Source organism: Micromys minutus, assembly GCF_963924665.1.
Source record: "Micromys minutus genome assembly, chromosome: 25".
Taxonomy (NCBI): Eukaryota; Metazoa; Chordata; class Mammalia; order Rodentia; family Muridae; genus Micromys; species Micromys minutus.
In genome coordinates, this window is record NC_137960.1 from 22772586 (window position 1) to 22790019 (window position 17434).

At 51.4% G+C, this 17434-nt stretch overlaps 1 protein-coding gene across 1 annotated transcript in view; it reads left to right on the top strand.

The window, feature by feature from the left end:
• The window catches only part of COL13A1 (collagen type XIII alpha 1 chain), a gene marked incomplete at both ends in the record, with an annotated part of 139595 nt that overhangs the window by 107816 nt on the left and 14345 nt on the right, over nt 1-17434 (top strand). The window contains 11 exons of the mRNA XM_080937613.1: nt 698-742; nt 991-1134; nt 1591-1689; nt 3312-3356; nt 5961-6002; nt 7320-7346; nt 7718-7798; nt 10621-10656; nt 12808-12861; nt 13787-13840; nt 14692-14727. Coding sequence (XP_080793739.1) covers nt 698-742; nt 991-1134; nt 1591-1689; nt 3312-3356; nt 5961-6002; nt 7320-7346; nt 7718-7798; nt 10621-10656; nt 12808-12861; nt 13787-13840; nt 14692-14727 — 663 coding nt within the window. The remainder of the gene's footprint in view (nt 1-697; nt 743-990; nt 1135-1590; nt 1690-3311; nt 3357-5960; nt 6003-7319; nt 7347-7717; nt 7799-10620; nt 10657-12807; nt 12862-13786; nt 13841-14691; nt 14728-17434) is intronic.

Sequence of the window (17434 nt, forward strand, 5' to 3'; positions counted from 1 at the left end):
TTCCTCTCTGTACCTTAGGCCCTTCCACCCACTCCAGTCCCCTTACTCCCAGCCTCAGGCTCTCCCATTCTTCCCCAGTAGTTAGACTCGGGTCTTGTGCTTCAGCAAATCCCTCAGCTACCATGGGATCTGGAACATACCCCTGGTCACAGCTAACAGACCCTTTCCAGGTCTGAACGGCCTCACTCAGTGCCTTTGCCATTATCCCAGTCCTCTGCCTACCCTTTTCTCTGCTTTTCTTAGAAGAAACTTTGTTATTTCCCCTCTGTCCTCTGCCTCTGAGAGCTTGCCCTCCTCTAGGTATCCTTCTCTAGAAAGTCATTCCAGATCCATCCAGCAGAACTGGAAGCCTCTGTTTCCACACCCTTGCCCATCCCACCCCTGATGTAAAATGAGAAAGGGTCTGAGATTGCTGTAAAGTGGATAGAAGCCCTATGTAGGCAACGAGGGCAGGACAATTGGGCTAAGGTGACCAGGAGCCACAGGATGTGTAATGCTCTCAGAGATACCATGTTGAGACCATGGTTAAAACATGGGTCATAGGATGCTTGGCTCCTCTCATCACTTTACTTTGAAATCCTCATCTGTGACACCAAGGCAACCAAAGATGTGCATTCCAGAAGCTGTGGAAGCAGGGTACCAAGGAAGTGGGCATTGGTGTCTCTGCCTTAAACCATTTCTATTGCCGCTGCTGTAGGGGGAGATTGGATTGCCAGGCCCTCCAGGACACGATGGGGACAAGGTAATCAACAATGGATTCTGTAAGTGGTTCTCATCCTGTGAGTGTGGGCAAGAGGGCTTAGGAGCAGGCCCAGCAGGGCCAGGAAGAGGGGTTCCAGCTGTACCCTGGCAGAGCAGCCTAGGGATATCTATATCAGCTTTCTTCCAGTGCCAGGGAGCCCAGCCCTTTGACTACCAAGCCCTTTTTAATCTCCCTCTCCCCTTTTTTCCAATTAATATCTCTAAGAAGTACCATTGGCATTTTTATAGGGGCCTCGAGGAAAACCAGGAGAAATGGGGCCTGCTGGTCCTCAAGGACCACCAGGAAAGGATGGGCCTCCAGGAATGAAGGGAGAAGTCGGACCCCCAGGAAGTCCAGGGGAGAAAGGGGAGACAGGACAAGCAGGCCCCCCGGTAAGTGTCTAGGCATTGGCATCTCGCATGCACCACTATCATCCTGACACAGCCTCTGCATGCCGCCCACTGCTCCAGAGTTCAGAGAACCAAGAGTCACATGCTGCTACCTGCCAAGCCTCTCCGTTTATGAGGGCTAGTATCCTACAGTGTCCCCACTCAGGAGACATGAGTCTTGTGCCAGCCTCATCTGTGTCCCTGGGAAAGTCACTGAGCCTTGCAGAGCCTACATCAGAAGGGTTTGCATGAATGGAAAGACTCCCTTGCCCATTCCAGCTAGGCTGGACTAAGCTGCAGAGCTTCCTCTGAGCCTCAGTAGTACCATCTGTGAAATGGCACCACCCTCGGACATGCACCCTTGGAGGGAGTTGAGCATGTATGCATGCCTTGGATGGCACATTTTTTGAGTATGATGGCTAAGGGGCTTCACTGACAGAGCTCTTTGTCAATCTATAGGGTCTTGACGGCCCAACTGGGGAGAAAGGAGAACCAGGTGACGAAGGGAGGCCTGGAACAACAGGATTGCCTGGGCCCATCGGGCTCCCAGGATTCACAGTAAGGCGAGAGGACCGGATGTCAAGGGTGTCCACGGGCAACTGCAGAGAGTGCAGGAGCAAGGGGCTCCTCACTGGGGCCAACAGCCTAAGAGTTCCTGGTACCATGCCAGGCTTACACTAACCTGGGTCTCCTAATTGGGTCCAGGGCTCTAGCCTCTTCAGTACACAATGTGGTAGCTTCTATCTCTAGGTGCTATTTAGCTGGAGTGCTAGACTCAGACATGGAATTCCCCCCCTTAGAACTAGAGAGACCGGCATGTATGCATGTATGCATGCCACAGAGGGACACATTTCCTCATGCAGTATGCAGTTCAGACAGCCTAGCTGCATCAGTGAGCCCCAGGTCCCAAAAACAGGGCGTGGGGGAAAGTGAAAAACAAGGCACACTCCTGGGGAACATACGGTTGATACCCTGCCTCTACCCACACATACACACCCCACAGAAACACTCCAACACACGCAAACGCACACCTTCACATCAACATCCCAGCTACCTACACACACAAACTTACCCTCACACCAACATACACCTACAAACACACAAATACACCCATACAAAAACACACCCAAACAAACATCCTCACACCAACATAATTCACAAAAACACACCCACAAACACACTAACCACCCCCACACAAATGTACACACACACAAACACAAAAGAAGTAGAAAGAACCTCATAGGTCAGATGGGTGACTCGGTAGACCCCGAAAAGTGACTATGTACCCAGCTGCCCCAGGCTGGTTGGTGGCTCATAACCTTTTAGTGTGCCCACTTCAAGAGGAAAGCTGAGTCTCTGGGTTTGGTGTGGTCTCTTCCAGAAACCACCACTGTCCCCACCCCAGGCTCTGGGATCTGAGCTATATTTGGTTTCTAGCAATGTGCTACAGACCATCGCAAACAGCAGCTTAAAATGGCCCACCTCTATCACTACATATTCTGTGACTCAGGAGCTGAGGTCTGCCATAGGTGGGTTCCCCAACCAGGGTCTCATAAGGCCTCAGTCAAATCAGTGGTCGTCTGTGTTCTTACTGGAGCCTCCCAAATCACTTGCCATAGATGTACTAAGTTCCCCAGCACCTACAATTCTCTGACACATGGCCCTCCATAATGGACAGTTCAACTCATGCTAGCTTACTTCTTAAAGAAAGGGCTTTTCTAGAGTCTAGAACTAATAAGATGAAGCCATGTGTATACATGTGTCTATGTGTGTTTATATCTACAACAAGTCTTAACATGAATAATATGTATAACACATGTGAGTTACGCACATTCATATATATAACACATGTACATGATGATATGTAACATGGTCACAGGAGTGGCAGGCATCATGACGCCACAAGTCTCTTTCCAGACTGAGAAACAAGTCACAGAACCACCCTGCATCCTGTCTGCCACAGGACCCACAGTGCTAGCCCCACCTCCCACCACCAGAGGCTGAGATCTGTGAAGATGGTTGTCACAGGGCCATCTTGGTCTGCTGTCCTGCAGGCTGGCTACCTATGTAACCTCTCCAGGAGCAGCTCAGTCTTTGTAGCTTGTCACAGATGTGAGGGTGGACCTGCGGCCAACCTCCTGGCTACCAGCTCTCATAGTAGGATGGTTTTGTTCCCACAGGGAGAGAAAGGAGAGGCTGGGGAGAAAGGCGACCCAGGAGCAGAGGTAGGTCAACCTAGCTCTTCTATGTGATTGTCCGACAAGGCATCACTAGAAATACCAATTTTTCTCTGAGTTGCTTGTCACCTATGACTGGGGAAGGCCAGAAGCTGGGCAGCTGTCAGTTCTGAGCCCCAGGGCCACCCTGCTGTCATGCAGTTTCTGCAGGACTCAGAGAACATCCTAGGGCTGCAGAGGACACAGGAAGAGAAAGACAATCGCCTGGCCCAGGCCACAGAGGTCAAGCCATTTGGGCAAGTTCTGAGCAGACACATAGGGCTTTGTCACGAAGTTCCAGGGGACGGCTTTTCAGAGAGGCATGGTTCGTTGAAAGACATCGCGGAAGGGGAGAAAAGTGAGGAACAGGAAGTTGCTATGGACACAGACTGCGTAGGAGGTGGATCTCACTATGCATATTTGCACAGAGGAAGCAACAGAGATCTTAGAGATGGGAGGGAGAGGATGTTGGGCAAGAAGACCCAGGCAGTGCAGTAGCCACATGAAAGCAAAAGGCCATCAAGCTTCATAGTCCTCCACGAGCTCTCCTGGCTTGTCACCCTTTAATGCCACCAACCCCATCCCAATCAAGTGAAGCAGACCTAATTGCACGCTATCACGGCTCCTTATTAAGAATGGGTTGTACCCTGAAGAACTGATCCTAGATTCTGGAAAAGCATTATACACACAAATGTTCCTCCCAGAAGTATTTCAAGTCCAAATTGGAAACAGACGATGTCCCTAACAAGAAGGAAGGGATGAAAATCCTTAGGCTAATAAGCTTGCAGTAATAGCTTTGTCCATGGCTAAGGGCCTTTCTCATGCCAAGAGTGGCTTTCAGCTTTATCCAAGTAGACGGCTGTTCTGCATAGCGGCCGAGTTTCCTCGAGGAAGATGGCTCATAGGGGAACACACCCCCAAAAATAGAAAAATTAGTTTTACATCAACTAGAAAAGATTAGAAAATCAAATTATATTTATGTATCCTTGTAAGTATGTAAATGTATTCAGCAGTAGCTGAGATGTCCAAAAAGCTAGGGAGGAAACCAGCCAAAAAATGTGAGCAGTCCTCTCGATTAAAAATAAGAGAACTATATTGTTTTCCCTCCTTTTAATTCTCTTTCATTTATAAACTAGTTAATGAGTCTGTGTTATTTTTAAACATTTTTAAGTTGCTATACAGGTAAAATGGGCCACGGGAGAGTATGGAGATATTTAAAACACGTTAAAACAAGTAGTTCTCATAAGCCGGACATGGAGGCAAATGCCTTTAATCTCAACACTCCCGAAGTAGAGGCTGTGGATCTGTCAGTTTGAGGCTAGCCTGGTCTACAGAGCCAGGTCCAAGACAGGCAGGGCAGTTACACAGAGAAACCCTGTCTCAAAAAACAAACAAAATTTTTGTTGTTTTGTTTTGAGGCACAGTCTCACTAAGTGGCTCAGGCTGGCCTTGAACTCATAGAGATCTGCTGCCTCCTGGGGGCATCACCAAGCTCAGTGGAGTGTGGATTTCTTTATGCACCCTTACGGTCAGATATGTGCTTTATTTATAATAAAAACAGTGCCGTGCCTGCCTCTGTGCACGTGCGTGCATGTGTGTTTTGCTGGAGATAAATTCTAGAGCTTTCATTCATGCTAGCCCAATGTTCTACCACTAAGCTACAGTTCCAGTCCGAGTGAGTACCCTAGTTTCATTTCTGTTGGCTGTGACAAAAGGGGGGAGGGTCCACTTAGCTCCCAATTCCAAGCTCTTTGTCCATTGATACAAAGAAGTCAGGGTGGTGGAAACCTGAATCAGCCAGTCGTGTCACATCTATAGTCAAGAACAGAGATCAGTGAATGTGTATGTGTGCTGGCTCACTTACTCAGCTTCATTTCCCCACCATGCAGTTCAGGTACCCCTGCTTAGGGAATGGTGCTGCCCACAGTGAGCTGGCTCTTCCCTATCAGTTAACTTATTAACCTACTGCAGTTACAGCCACAGGCCAGCCCAAGGAAATAATCCCTCATGGAAAACAAAGGCTGTGTTTTCTACAAGGAGATCACATGGAGCAGAACCACCACAGTCCAAGGGACATTGGTGTTTTCTTATCTGGCTTAAATCCCTCTTGTTGCACCTGCCCTCAAAGGAAATATAACCAACTGTCACTGGCCTATCCATTGTAAACCTTGGGTAGAGCTAGTCTTGAAGACTATTCTTCCAGGACATCTCCGCCTCCCCTGGCTTCAGATAACCAGTCTCAGCTCCCTTAAGCCAAGGATCTCAAACTCACACGTCTACCAGGTCCAGGTGACAGATGAATGCCAAGAGGTCAGAGTTGAAGATGGCAGGGAATGGATTCTGGGCAGACTGAAGATCGTGTCTTACCTAATAAGCAGAGCTCTTACTCCCTTCCATCCGCAGCATGGCACAAATCCAGTGCTAGCTAGCTAAGTGGTGTCCCAGGTTAGTCTGGAGGAGCAGGTGTTCTGGGCACGTTTCCTGAAAATGTTTTCAGGCCAGCACTGTGGGAGGCCAACAGTTTGGCCTGAGTTCCTGTCCTCAGTCTCGGTGGCAATCCTGTCTTCCCCTGACTTTAGCTGGAGATTAATACAACTTCCCTTTGGCTTCTAGGTTCCTGGGCCGCCAGGGCCAGAGGGTCCTCCAGGACCTCCGGTAAGTGTCAAGGACTCTGTAGCTTTTCAGCCATGGTGGTTGGAGCGACAGTGTGAGTTGAATCACTGAGCTCAACCTCATCCTCCCTCTCACCCATCCTTCCACCCAAATAGATTTTTACTTCTAGAACCCTCCTCATCCCTCATTCCTCTCCCCTGGTATAACCTTGTTGTCCCAGTAGGTGACACACACCAGGGATCCTGGGTACAGCCTGGTTGGCTGGCATGGGTGCCACAGGCTTGCTCTGTTATATGCTCTGCCCAACATTTATTTAACCCCTTCTATCAGATGTCTGCTATTGCCCTGTCCTCCTTCCTGTTACCAAGAGGATTTTTTTTTTAAGTGACCCATTAAAACCTTTCCAATTGGATGCAAACAGAAGGTCCCGGACAGCTCGAACAAGCAGGGGATGGGTCTGTACCTCTTCAGGGTCCATGATGCCTCTTACATTCTGGGTCATCTGTCCCGCGCAACCGTCTCGCCTGCAAGAACGACGCGGCACACAAAATAGAATCCTTCTGCGGTAAACTTTATTGCTCTGGAAAACCAGTACTTGCTTCACGTGACGAAAAGACGGAGAAAACCAAGAGATCCAAGGAGACGAACAGGACGAACAAGCTCCACGAGACGGCCGAAAACCAACGGGAGAAAGAGAGGAAGAAGAGAGGAAGAAGAAGAGAGGAAGGGAGGGAGAAGAAGAGCGGAACTATCCAGCCCGTCCCCTATAAAGGGATCAGTCCTTGCCTTGGACGCGGAGCCCCCTGATTGGTTGAGACTCAGCAGGCCCTATGACGCCACGGAAGAGGCGGAACTCATGAGGCGGAAAAGTTACCCAGCGTGTGCGCACATGGCTTGTTTACTGCTAACTCCAGCCAGATATCAGTGCCATCTTGTAATGGCGAATGCGTGGGAATGTGTGGGCGGCGCCCCACAGCCGGATATCAGCGCCATCTTGTAATGACGGAAGCGTGGGAATGTGTGGGCGGCGCCCCACAGTCATCCACTGTACTAGCAGTAATGCTGACAGTGGACACCATTTAATGGAAAGTTCCCGGGTCCCACATACGGAGTGCTTTGCATACTTCCGTTTTCACTGATACCTCCTCTTCCCTTCTTGAGTCAGCCGAAGAGAAACTTTGTTCCAGCCCCTGTCTGGGCAGATACTTCTGACCCCACCCCGGGAAACCCAAGCTTACACCACCCCCACATTCCCTCCTACCCCTCAAGAGCTGAGACTATACATCCCCCCAACCCTCGCTCGTCTGTGGCCACCTAAGCTTGTTGTTCTAATTCTCTTTGTTCTGATCCCAAACACAGGGCCTCCAAGGTGTCCCTGGACCAAAGGTAAGGGAAGGTCACATGACAGATATTGTGGGTGGGACACACTTCTGAGACCTAACTGATCCGTCTCCCTAAATAGCATCACCCGATAGGCACAGCCAGGCCTTAAGGGCAGAATGAGGTCTAATAGTCTCTCTGACATCCACTACTGACACCTGCCCTGCTTTGGGATGTGAAGTTCCCATCTGCCACTTGAACTCCTTGGAATGGCTTGCTTAGCAAATGACCAAACTCTTGTCCCATCTCTCCAGACCCTTCCTTCACCCTAAAGTATGGCAAAACTGCCACCCCTCGCCTCCAAGACCCCAGGGCAAAAGACTGGGCTGTCAGCAGCAGACCCCTTCATTGACTCCTCTGAACTCCTTTTCCTGCAGGGAGAAGCAGGCCTAGATGGCAGTAAAGGAGAGAAAGGCTCCCAGGGAGAGAAAGGAGACCGGGGGCCTCTGGGATTGCCTGTAAGTACCTTGGAGTCATGAGTCTTCTGGGAGGAGCTGCACTGGGTATCTCTCCCCAGGCTTCATGCTGAGCAGGGACCAGGGAGGACACCGCTCTGCACCTAAAGTCCTGAGCATTCCAGTGTGCTGGGTTCTTCCTTTCATAGTGGGGAAGTTTAGGCCCTCAGCATCTTTCCCAAGCCTAGTCTTAGTGCTACAGTAATGTGAAGCTAACTGACCTGAGGAACAATCTGATGGAGAATCAGAAAGGCTTGAGGCCATTAAAGGAGCACTCAAGAGGTTAGCAAAGACTTGGGGTTGCTGGTGCCATGAACGTTGGGCAATGGCTAGTCTCCCTTATGTTCCCCAAATAACCCCAAGGGAGACCTCTGCTCTGTCACAGCACCCAGACACATCCAGCAGGCTGAAGCTATTCCCACAGCCCTGTGCTCTGAGCCTTCCCGAGCCGGAAGCCCCCCTCATCAGCATCTGAGGGCTGCTTCCAGGCTTCTGCCTGCCTAGAGGTGTAGCCCGGGATGACTGAGTCTCTGTCCCATCCTCTCAGTGGCCTGGTGGCTCTTCAAAAGATGTCAGCAGACAAACCTTCTTGTCTTTTTTGCTGGCAGTCACAGATGGTTTGTGGCCAGACTGAGCTTGAAGGTTGCTCATCCACTGAAGCTACAGGGGGTCCCCTCTGTCTCCAGCTCCAGGCCAGCCCCTAGCCCCAGGCAGCTGTAAGAGCAGAGAAACCAGGGGAATCCTACACACATGGTAAACACACAGCAGAGGCCAAAGGGACAGCTTCTCTCTCACTGGCACGGCGAGCGTACAAAGGGCCGAGGAGCTTGGCAGGTCATGGAAAAGTGATGGCTTTAGCAGATGTTTCCCCACATCAGACGCCATCTCTGGAATGACTTAAGTACACGCGGAAGCACCTTCCCGACCCCTTCAACCACGGGTCACCTGTTGTGCACCTTCATGGCGCCAACAACCCCAATAAATATGAGAGGCTTCAGTTAAGGGTTAGCCAGGCCAATAGGTTACCCAGGCCAATAGCCCAGCAAAAGCTACAAAACAAAAAAACAATAAGCCTGTTCCTAGAAGGTAGTCACGAGGACTTTGTGGGAGGCAGTTGGGATTGGCAGTGATTGTGGTGCCCTAGAGATCAAATAGTCCTTTCCCAGGGGAAGCATTCTCTTAGCTCAGGTGACCTGGGCCTTAGAGGGAGAAGAGCCCAGCATGTTTGAATCTTTCAGCTGGATGCCTGGCATTGTGTAGGCAGATGCCCCATCTCCTGAGTGGGTACTAATGCCAATGGCTTACCAAGGGTCCAAGTGCTTGGGTCCATGCCCTGACTCAAACCCCGAAAGTATACTTGGCAACAACATTGTATGTGCAAAACCAGTGGCTGCTCAGCTCCAGGCTGCACCTGGATATCTGCGCCTGTGTGGTAGCAGATAGCAGCCTCATCTCCAGGCCTGTCCTGCTGACATCCCCCGTCCCCTGACCCATTTTAGCCAGTACACTCTGGAGTCTGCTGGGAACTTCCCAAACATGGCTTGACCTGGAGCCCCCACCCTTGGAGAGTTATGCACCCGAGCCAGTACGGAACCTGGGCATCTGTGTTGTGAACAGAACCCCAGGAGAGACAGCGTGGGTACAGCCAGAGTTCAGCCCCTCAGCTCTAGCTTAGGGTCAAAGTCAGCTCCCAAATAGGTGGACTCATCACTGAGAACAAAGCCATGAAGCCACATCCTACCTAATCATAAATACCCTTTCTCGGGGTGATGCGCCCCATCTTCTGGTCTTTCCCCTTGCCTGCCTGACCCTGAGGCTTGTTTCTGAGTCTCAGCAGGAAGCAGTTTTCAAGAAGTCCATGCTTGCTGGCTAGGTGTACCCTGCTGCCAACCCCCAAAAACCACTTTAGACCCCCGGCACTAGGAAGAAGTCCTCAGGCCCACCAAGTGCTTCATTGGTCAGCAGGGAGTGGTGAGGCCTCAGAGCACATGGGCTGAGTATGTCACAGATTGGCAGCTGTAAACCTCTGCTTGCGCCTAAGCCCCTGTCTGTAAAAGGACACTTGCTGACCAGCAGGCGAGTAGACCAAGTTTATGTTGTAACTGTAAAGTGGCAGAGAAATGTCAGGCATGGTCATTCAAGGGCTACCTCCATCTGCTCAGAATGGCGCAGAACTAAGTCTGCTTCTACTCAGGTTTAAAAAGCCAGTGCTGGGACCAGGGAGAGGATTACACGGGTAAAAAGCAGTTGCTGCTGAGCCTACAAACCCAAGTTCAGTTTCTGAAACCCACATGGTAGAAGAGACTAACTCCTGTAAATTGTGTGCATGCACACACACAATTAGAAAACAATCCTAATTGCTCCTAACGGTCTAAGGTGCAGAATGGCCTATCTCCATAGGGGTGCAGAAGAAGTTAGGATAACACCCTCCCACGATACCCTCTGTGCCGTCTGCCCCAAGGGAGACATACCTCTGGAGGCACAGGCACCTCCAAGAATTCCTTTCTGGGCCCCCTTTCCTGGAGCACTGAAGCTCCCTGGAAAGTGGGGTTCCTGTGGGGTGAGGGGGAGAGAGGGATGAGCTGTGGAGGGTCAGAGCATCTGTCCTCGTGGCTCACACCAACTGAGCAGCCAGCCACAGTCCTCGGTGTTCTCGTGTTCCTGTCCGTCTACGTGTAAACACACCCACTGTCCTCCCGTTGTTTACGGCAGTTGTGTCTGTCCAGAGTCACTGCTTTACTCACCTCCCCTCCCCCATTGTCTCCTTTTTCTCCACCACCCTCCCCCCTTCCCTTTCTTTTGGTTAAACTGTGCCCTTTGTCCAGGGAGCTTCAGGTTTGGACGGCAGGCCTGGGCCACCGGTGAGTGTCATTACTCCATTGTCCCACCCCCACCCCACCCCTGTCTGGCCTATGACCCCTCTTGTCTATCCTGCTGTGGCCTTGTTCGCTCCCCCCAACCCCTGCAGTGATAGGGACCGTGTTTTGTCCTTCCATAGACGCCAGAAAGCCCCCCATGTCCACATCAGAAATGCCCTTCCAGCCATCTTGGCCACAGTGAATGAGCAACCAGGGAACCCAGGACATGCCAAGCACGGGGCAGTAAAAGTCACTCTAGCAACAGTGACCCTGATGCTGAGACCAGCCTGGGAACCCCACACTGGGGAATGAGCCAAGAAGTGTCCCTGGCAAACACAAGTGTCTGTGTGTGACCTTCATTGTATTGTTGTCATACTGTGACGTCTGTCCATCTCCTGTCTGCCTGTGAGCCTCCTGGGCACATGTGGTCACCCTTCCCAAAGTTTTTGCATGGCAGCATGGAAGAGTCAGTATGGGAGTAGCATGTAGGAGTTTGGAGGCCCGTATCAGCCCAGGGTCCTGTGGGTGTGTTTTAACCACACTGTTCACAGTGGGGGGCACCCAAGCCACCCTGCAAGCACAGTAGAGGGCCTATAACAGAGCAAGTGAAAGACACCCGAATCCTCTATATTCTGTCCCTCCTGATCCAGACAAGAGTTCTTGCTAGCTCATCTGTAGACATCAAGCCCCGAAGGGCCACAGGAAACACCCCTGCACAGAACACCCTATGGAGTTGGCAGCATTGGTTCTGGGATCAGGGCACAGGACTTCCCAACCTAAAAGCCATGCCAGGGCCGTTTGCCTGGTCGCTTGCAGTCAACCAGCTACACCCTGATGGCTGTTTCTAAGGTCCATCACTGAGCAGTCAAAGCTTTTGTTAGCTGGCTGGACTGCCACGTGGGAGAGAGGATATTCAGCCAGGTTGTGGGACAGAGCCTAGAACTCTCAGAAGTAGGAAGAATGCCCAGGTGACCCAGCAGAAATCATCCTACCAAATGCCAGCTCTGTCTCCTTCCTTGTAAGAGCCAGCCACAGAGCATCCTGCCCTGACAGTAGCCGGGGGTCAGGTCCAGCATTTGCACATTTATCTATGGAGGCCCTGAGACAGAACCCTGAGTGGATCTAGATGTAACAAAGGGGAACTGAAGCCTGGGTCAGTCTGTAGAGACTTTTCAGCACTGAGTGGTCTGGAACATGGAGACAGGGAGCCTGCCCTGAGTCCTGCTCTGAGTGAGCCTCTACTCACTGTGGTCCCGAGTTCTAGTCTCTTCTTCCTCTTCACTGCACAGAGGACACCAAGAACCTCTCCTAGCTCTGTTTGGTTTCTGTGACGATAATCTGCATCCTCCCATACGCTCGCCTCCTGCCTTCCCCGGCCATGCTCAGAGTACTGGACAGCATCCTAGGCCTGGCCCCACAATCTGGTCTGAGTAGGGACACATAAATACCGGCAGGCCAATAAACAGGAGGCTGTGAAATAGAGATCTAGTCTAGTTTGGATGTGCAGATGGGAAGCCCAGCTTTGACTCCAGGTAAACGGTAGTGTACAGTGCCTCCCAGCTCCCTGGGACCCTCAAGTTAGGAGAGAACCTGCTCCTACTCCTTGAAGGCCAATGCGGTTCTGACATTGGAGGATACTAACTCATGACCCTGTCCCTTAGGCCTGGGAATCTGTGGGGGTCTGCAGTGGGTTGGGGGAGGGGTGCTGGATGGCCCTCTCACGCCTGCCTCTAAGTGTGTCTCCGCATCAGTCTCTGTGGCATGAAGACCCTCCCGCTGCATGTGGAGCTGTGACAGCAAGGGGGTGCCAGCCCTAAGCCCCCCACTCCTGGGATGGGGTCACCTCCCTCTCCACTGCTCGGTGGCAAACCAAGCAACCGTTCTTCTGGTTTCAGCCTTGGTGAGCTCGGCTGTGACGTAAGAGGTTTTTTTCCTTCATGAATCTGGCTCTGAGGAGGGCGAAGGAACTCTCCTTCAAGGCCCCTAAATCCAAAATGGATCATGGCCCAGTCAAATGACCTCCTTGAATCAGTCTGACTCTGCCAATCCTGAAAGCCAGGACTCAGGCTTTGCACATCTTCAGGTCCTGGGTGGGGTTCTCAGGGCCTCCCCAAGCAAATGTCCCTTTACCTCTGCTTTCTTTCGCCTCCCCAGGGTACTCCAGGACCAATCGGGGTTCCAGGCCCAGCCGGACCAAAGGGTGAAAGGGTGAGTGTTCTGTGAACCGGAAGCTTGGGAAAGCCAGGAAGGAGGATTACACCAGGCTTGTGCTTGGGACCCAGCCCCAGGGTCCTGTTGCCCCCATAGCAGCCTGGCAGGCAGGAGCCCCTTGTATGGTTGAGACAGAAGCTTGGGTGAGATGGAAAAGCTCTCTCTCCGCTGATGCTGTGGCACAGTGCACTCAGGGATTCAGATCTGTTGTGCCCATTTACACAAACAGTATGGAACAGAGGGATTTAGAATGTCCCCAGAGGACACCCATAAATCAGAAAGCCAGGGTGCTGGGCAGGGTTCTCACTGTTAGCGTCGAGCAGCAGTGGCCAAGTCATACAGCGTCGGAAGTCCGACCGCACCCCTCACGGAATGGGTGTGTAAGAGGACGGAGGTAACAAGAATCAGCTCAGCGTGGGAGGACTCTCTTCCTCTCAGCCAGCCAAGTTCCCACATACCCAGCAGGACCAGTCATCCCTAGTGGGCAGACTCCATGCTGATCCACTCCCAGGGAACCTCTGTGACAGTTCTGTGTCCACCCCTCCCTCTGCCCGCTGCTGTCCCCGAGAGACGCTTGTGGTGGGGAAGAGGGTGGCTTCTACAGAGATCAAAACCTCTCTGATATCACTGGTTCCCTGGGGAAAAACCAGGAGAGCCACTCCAGGATGATGAACGGGCTTCAGAGAAGAAATCAAAGCTCTTCTCGTTATCTCTGGGCCCACTGTCTGGTCTCCTCCTCAGGCTACCTAGTTCTGTTGGGAAGCAAGCTGTATTGGAGAGCCAAGAGACCACACTGCGCCTCTCTCACACCACAGTTCCCCAGGGCTCTTGTAAGAGAGCTTCCCCTCAGGAACTAGAAAGTAGTCACGGAAGTTAGTCAGCATGGCAGGGAGGGCTCACAGGGCGTCTTTCTCTCTTTCAGGGCAGCAAAGGAGACCCAGGGATGACAGGACCAACGGGAGCAGCTGGGCTGCCTGTGAGTCTACGGGAACTAGAGAACCCTGTTTCCTCTCCGTCCGTCTCTCCTCCCAACCAGAAGCAGGATCAAAGCACACAGCTCAGATTCTGGAGCCCATACATGGGACCAAAGGAGAGGCTGCCTAGAATTAACTGGGGCTGAGCTAGAAGTTCCTGAGGGGCATGGCAGGGGACGGGTGCCTATCACAGAGACCATCTTACACATGTAAAAGCATGTCTGGAACCTTCCATCACAGTTCCTGTGCTGTGCCGTAGGGTCCCAAGCACTTCTGCCGTCCAGGACGGACAGCCTCAGATCCAGATTCCCCACAACACAGAAAGGAGGTTCTGGCCTTGAAGACTGAGCTTGGTTTTCCATCTGCAATGCATTTGCCTGTAGCTTTGTTACAAGGGCCAAGTGGCTGTCTCACGGAGCCTGGATTTTGTTTCTCATCCACCCGAGGTTCACGTGACTAAACAAGCGTGTCTGTGCGGGTCAATGCTTAACACTTCTTCCCCTAGGGTATCCTGCACCTTTAAGGATGCTCAAAGAAGCTGGCCTGGCAAGAGTGCCATGGGAATATTCAGCCCAGAGTAGCCCATGCCCGCCCCCGAATGCAGCCTAAAACTCGGTCCCTCGCCCCATGAATAGTTCTTAGAACACAATGACCAGGCAGGCCACAGGCTATGTGCAATGTAAGAAAACCAGGAACCTTGTCCGTGGGTTTGCTCATAAATCCATGTGCCTCTTGGTCAAATCTCCACTGAACTGAAACTCATCAGCGCCATTTTCTGAGCCCAGAGGAAGGACCTTATGGCTGTTTTCATGTTTTCCCATTAACATGCCTTCGTTCCTCTGATTTAACGCAGGGTTTACATGGACCACCCGGGGACAAAGGAAACCGGGTAAGTCTGAGCCCTTGCACTCTGGATCTGGTTACTAATGTCTTCACGATGGGATGGAATGATCAATTGGAGACTCCTGACCTAACGGGACAAATAGTCTTTCCCTATAAATCATCCTAAATTGAAAGGCCTTCTAGCAAGGGGCTCCATGCCATACAATCAGGGAGCCTGAGGCTCAGTCCTGAGGTTGAAGCCAGTATTTCTCATTTCCAGAGAAGGCCGAACGGATCCCACAGCAGCCATCAGATTAGCGTGGACATCCAGTAACAGGAGCCTCTCGGCCAGCCCGCTCTGTGTTGCCCTGATAACCGGCCCCTTGGTGATATTTTTAGATCCGTCGTCACCTCATCTTTGCCTCCTGCAACTGAGATTTGTCAGGCATTCCAGGCCACTGGCAACTGAGAAAATAAATTCCAGCTCAGAGAACAGACAGCCAAGCCCCCCGCCCCCGCCAAAAAAAAAAAAAAAATATCCCAGCTGCTGTTTCGGAGACTTGGCAGGGAACAGAAGGGACTGTACCCTCCAGATCCTCCCTCCTCCCCTTGGCTCCTCAGAAGGGTGCATTAAGTGTCCCCAGCACCATAGGCATACAATGGTCATGGCCATTTGGGTCCAGCAGCAGTAATTTAACTACATCTGGCCAAGAGATAGTCCTCTCCTTCACCTCCTCCAGGGCCCATCTGTGTGTGGTGCACACACAACCTAGGAAGTGGGTCTCAACATTTCAGAGGTCAGATGACCCTCTCGGAGGGGTCGCCTAGGCCCAACAGAAAGCACAGATACGCACAACATAACAGTAGTAAGTGAAAAAAAGTAGCAACCAAAATGACTTTATAGTTGGAGGTCGCCACAACATGAAGGGCCGTATAGCATTAGGAAGGTTGAGAAGCGCTGCCCTAGAGAACCTCCAGTAGGCAGTGAAGTTCAGAGACTTTACATGTGGAGGAACAGAAGGAATGGGCAAAGGGTCACTCTCTAAAACAATGGGATGTGGTGAAGTGAGTCTTCCCATGAGACCCAGGCGGAGCCCATGGACTTCAGCACTGGCTGATCTCTGCCCATTGACAGAGGTCAGAATATATTCCAGGAACAGAACATATTAGAATCTGTATGTTTCTGTCTAGCCCCAATTAAATCCACCCTCCTTGATTTAAGAAGTATGACTGGACACTTCTAAACCCCTAAAGCCACACAAAAGCAAGTCAACTTATTCCCTAAAACTTATGAACACAAGAGAGGAAGCAGGGCCTCCCCTACCAGTCGCTGGTGAGCCTGCGTGGGACCCACTACAATGAACTGGTCCACTTTCAGCTGTGTGGCTGGTCTCTGAGTCTACCAAACCTGATCGTTCCATTTCCTCATTGGCATACAGACCTTCCTAACTCCCCAAACTTCCCACTGAGTTCTAGCTTTCTTTATTATACTCGGTTCACGTTTTTCAAACCTGTTTCTTAAGACTTTCTCCGCTGGCTGGAGGCATTGGGTCACCTGAACTGCAGGTCCAAAGAGAGAAGGCAGGGTCAGTGAAGGACCCTCATCATGGAATAGGGGAGGGTGAAAAACAAAATGGACCAGGCTGCTGCCTCTGATGCTAAACCATCATCCATAGAGGCCCCAGGAATTGTGGGAAAATCTTTCTTCTCTACTTCCCCTTCCTGCTCTTTGATAGCCTCCCCACATCTTAGATATAATTTAGAATCTGTCTCTTCATCGGAGTCAAAGTCAGGGGCTGAGGGTATAGCTCAGTTAGTAGAATTGTTTGCTTCGAGCCCTAGGTCCTGGTTTAATGCGGCACAAAGCTCGGCAGGTGGCACACACCTTACAATCTCAGCACCCCACGAGGGTACAAGGCAGGAGGGGCGAGGAGTCACACTCATCTCTGGCTCCATATCGCAACCCTACCTCAGAAATCCACGAAACAGAAGGTCAGGTTCAGAAAAGCAGTGAGACACAGCGAGGAAGGGCAGATGAACTGTCCCAGACAGCAGGCTTCCGATTAAGAGGCAACTAAGTTTTCTCACCGAAGAGGCTCAGTTCTCAGGATACCAGAAACAGACACTCGGACCCTCAGCCCCCTCATTCAGGCTCCGGGCCACCAGCTCTAACAGGGCCTAGAGGGAGGAGTAGGATCCAGGGGACATGTCAGAGGCTGAGGCAGGGTTCAAAGTGTCCCTGTTACCACCTGGGAGGTTACGCTGAAGATACCCGGTACCCCGTCCCCATTCACCTGAGATTTGAAAAGCAGCTGTAACAGCAGCCCTCAAAATCAGCTCTCATTAAACCTCACACCTTTATCAGGCCTGGGAAATCCATGAGAAATCTGTTCCACCTTTCGTGAACCAAGACACAACCTATGATGTTACTGTTGGGCTGGCAACATGGCCGCCCAGACAGAGGTGCTTGCCACCAAGGCTGACAACCTGAGTTCAATTCCCATGTGGTAGAAAGAGAAAACTGACTCCCACTAGTTATACACACACACACACACACACACACACACACACACACAATTATACTATTGCATGTCATGCCCCAAACTGGTCCTACACCTCTTTCCTGTTCATGGAATGAGGAAAATCTTTGTTACAATGCACAGACAGAAACCGGAAGGACACACAAGACTGTTGACAGGTGCCCTGCTCACATCTCTAAGGGTACCCTTCTCCTACCGATGCTCTACCTTGTCTCTATGTGGCTCAGCGAACTT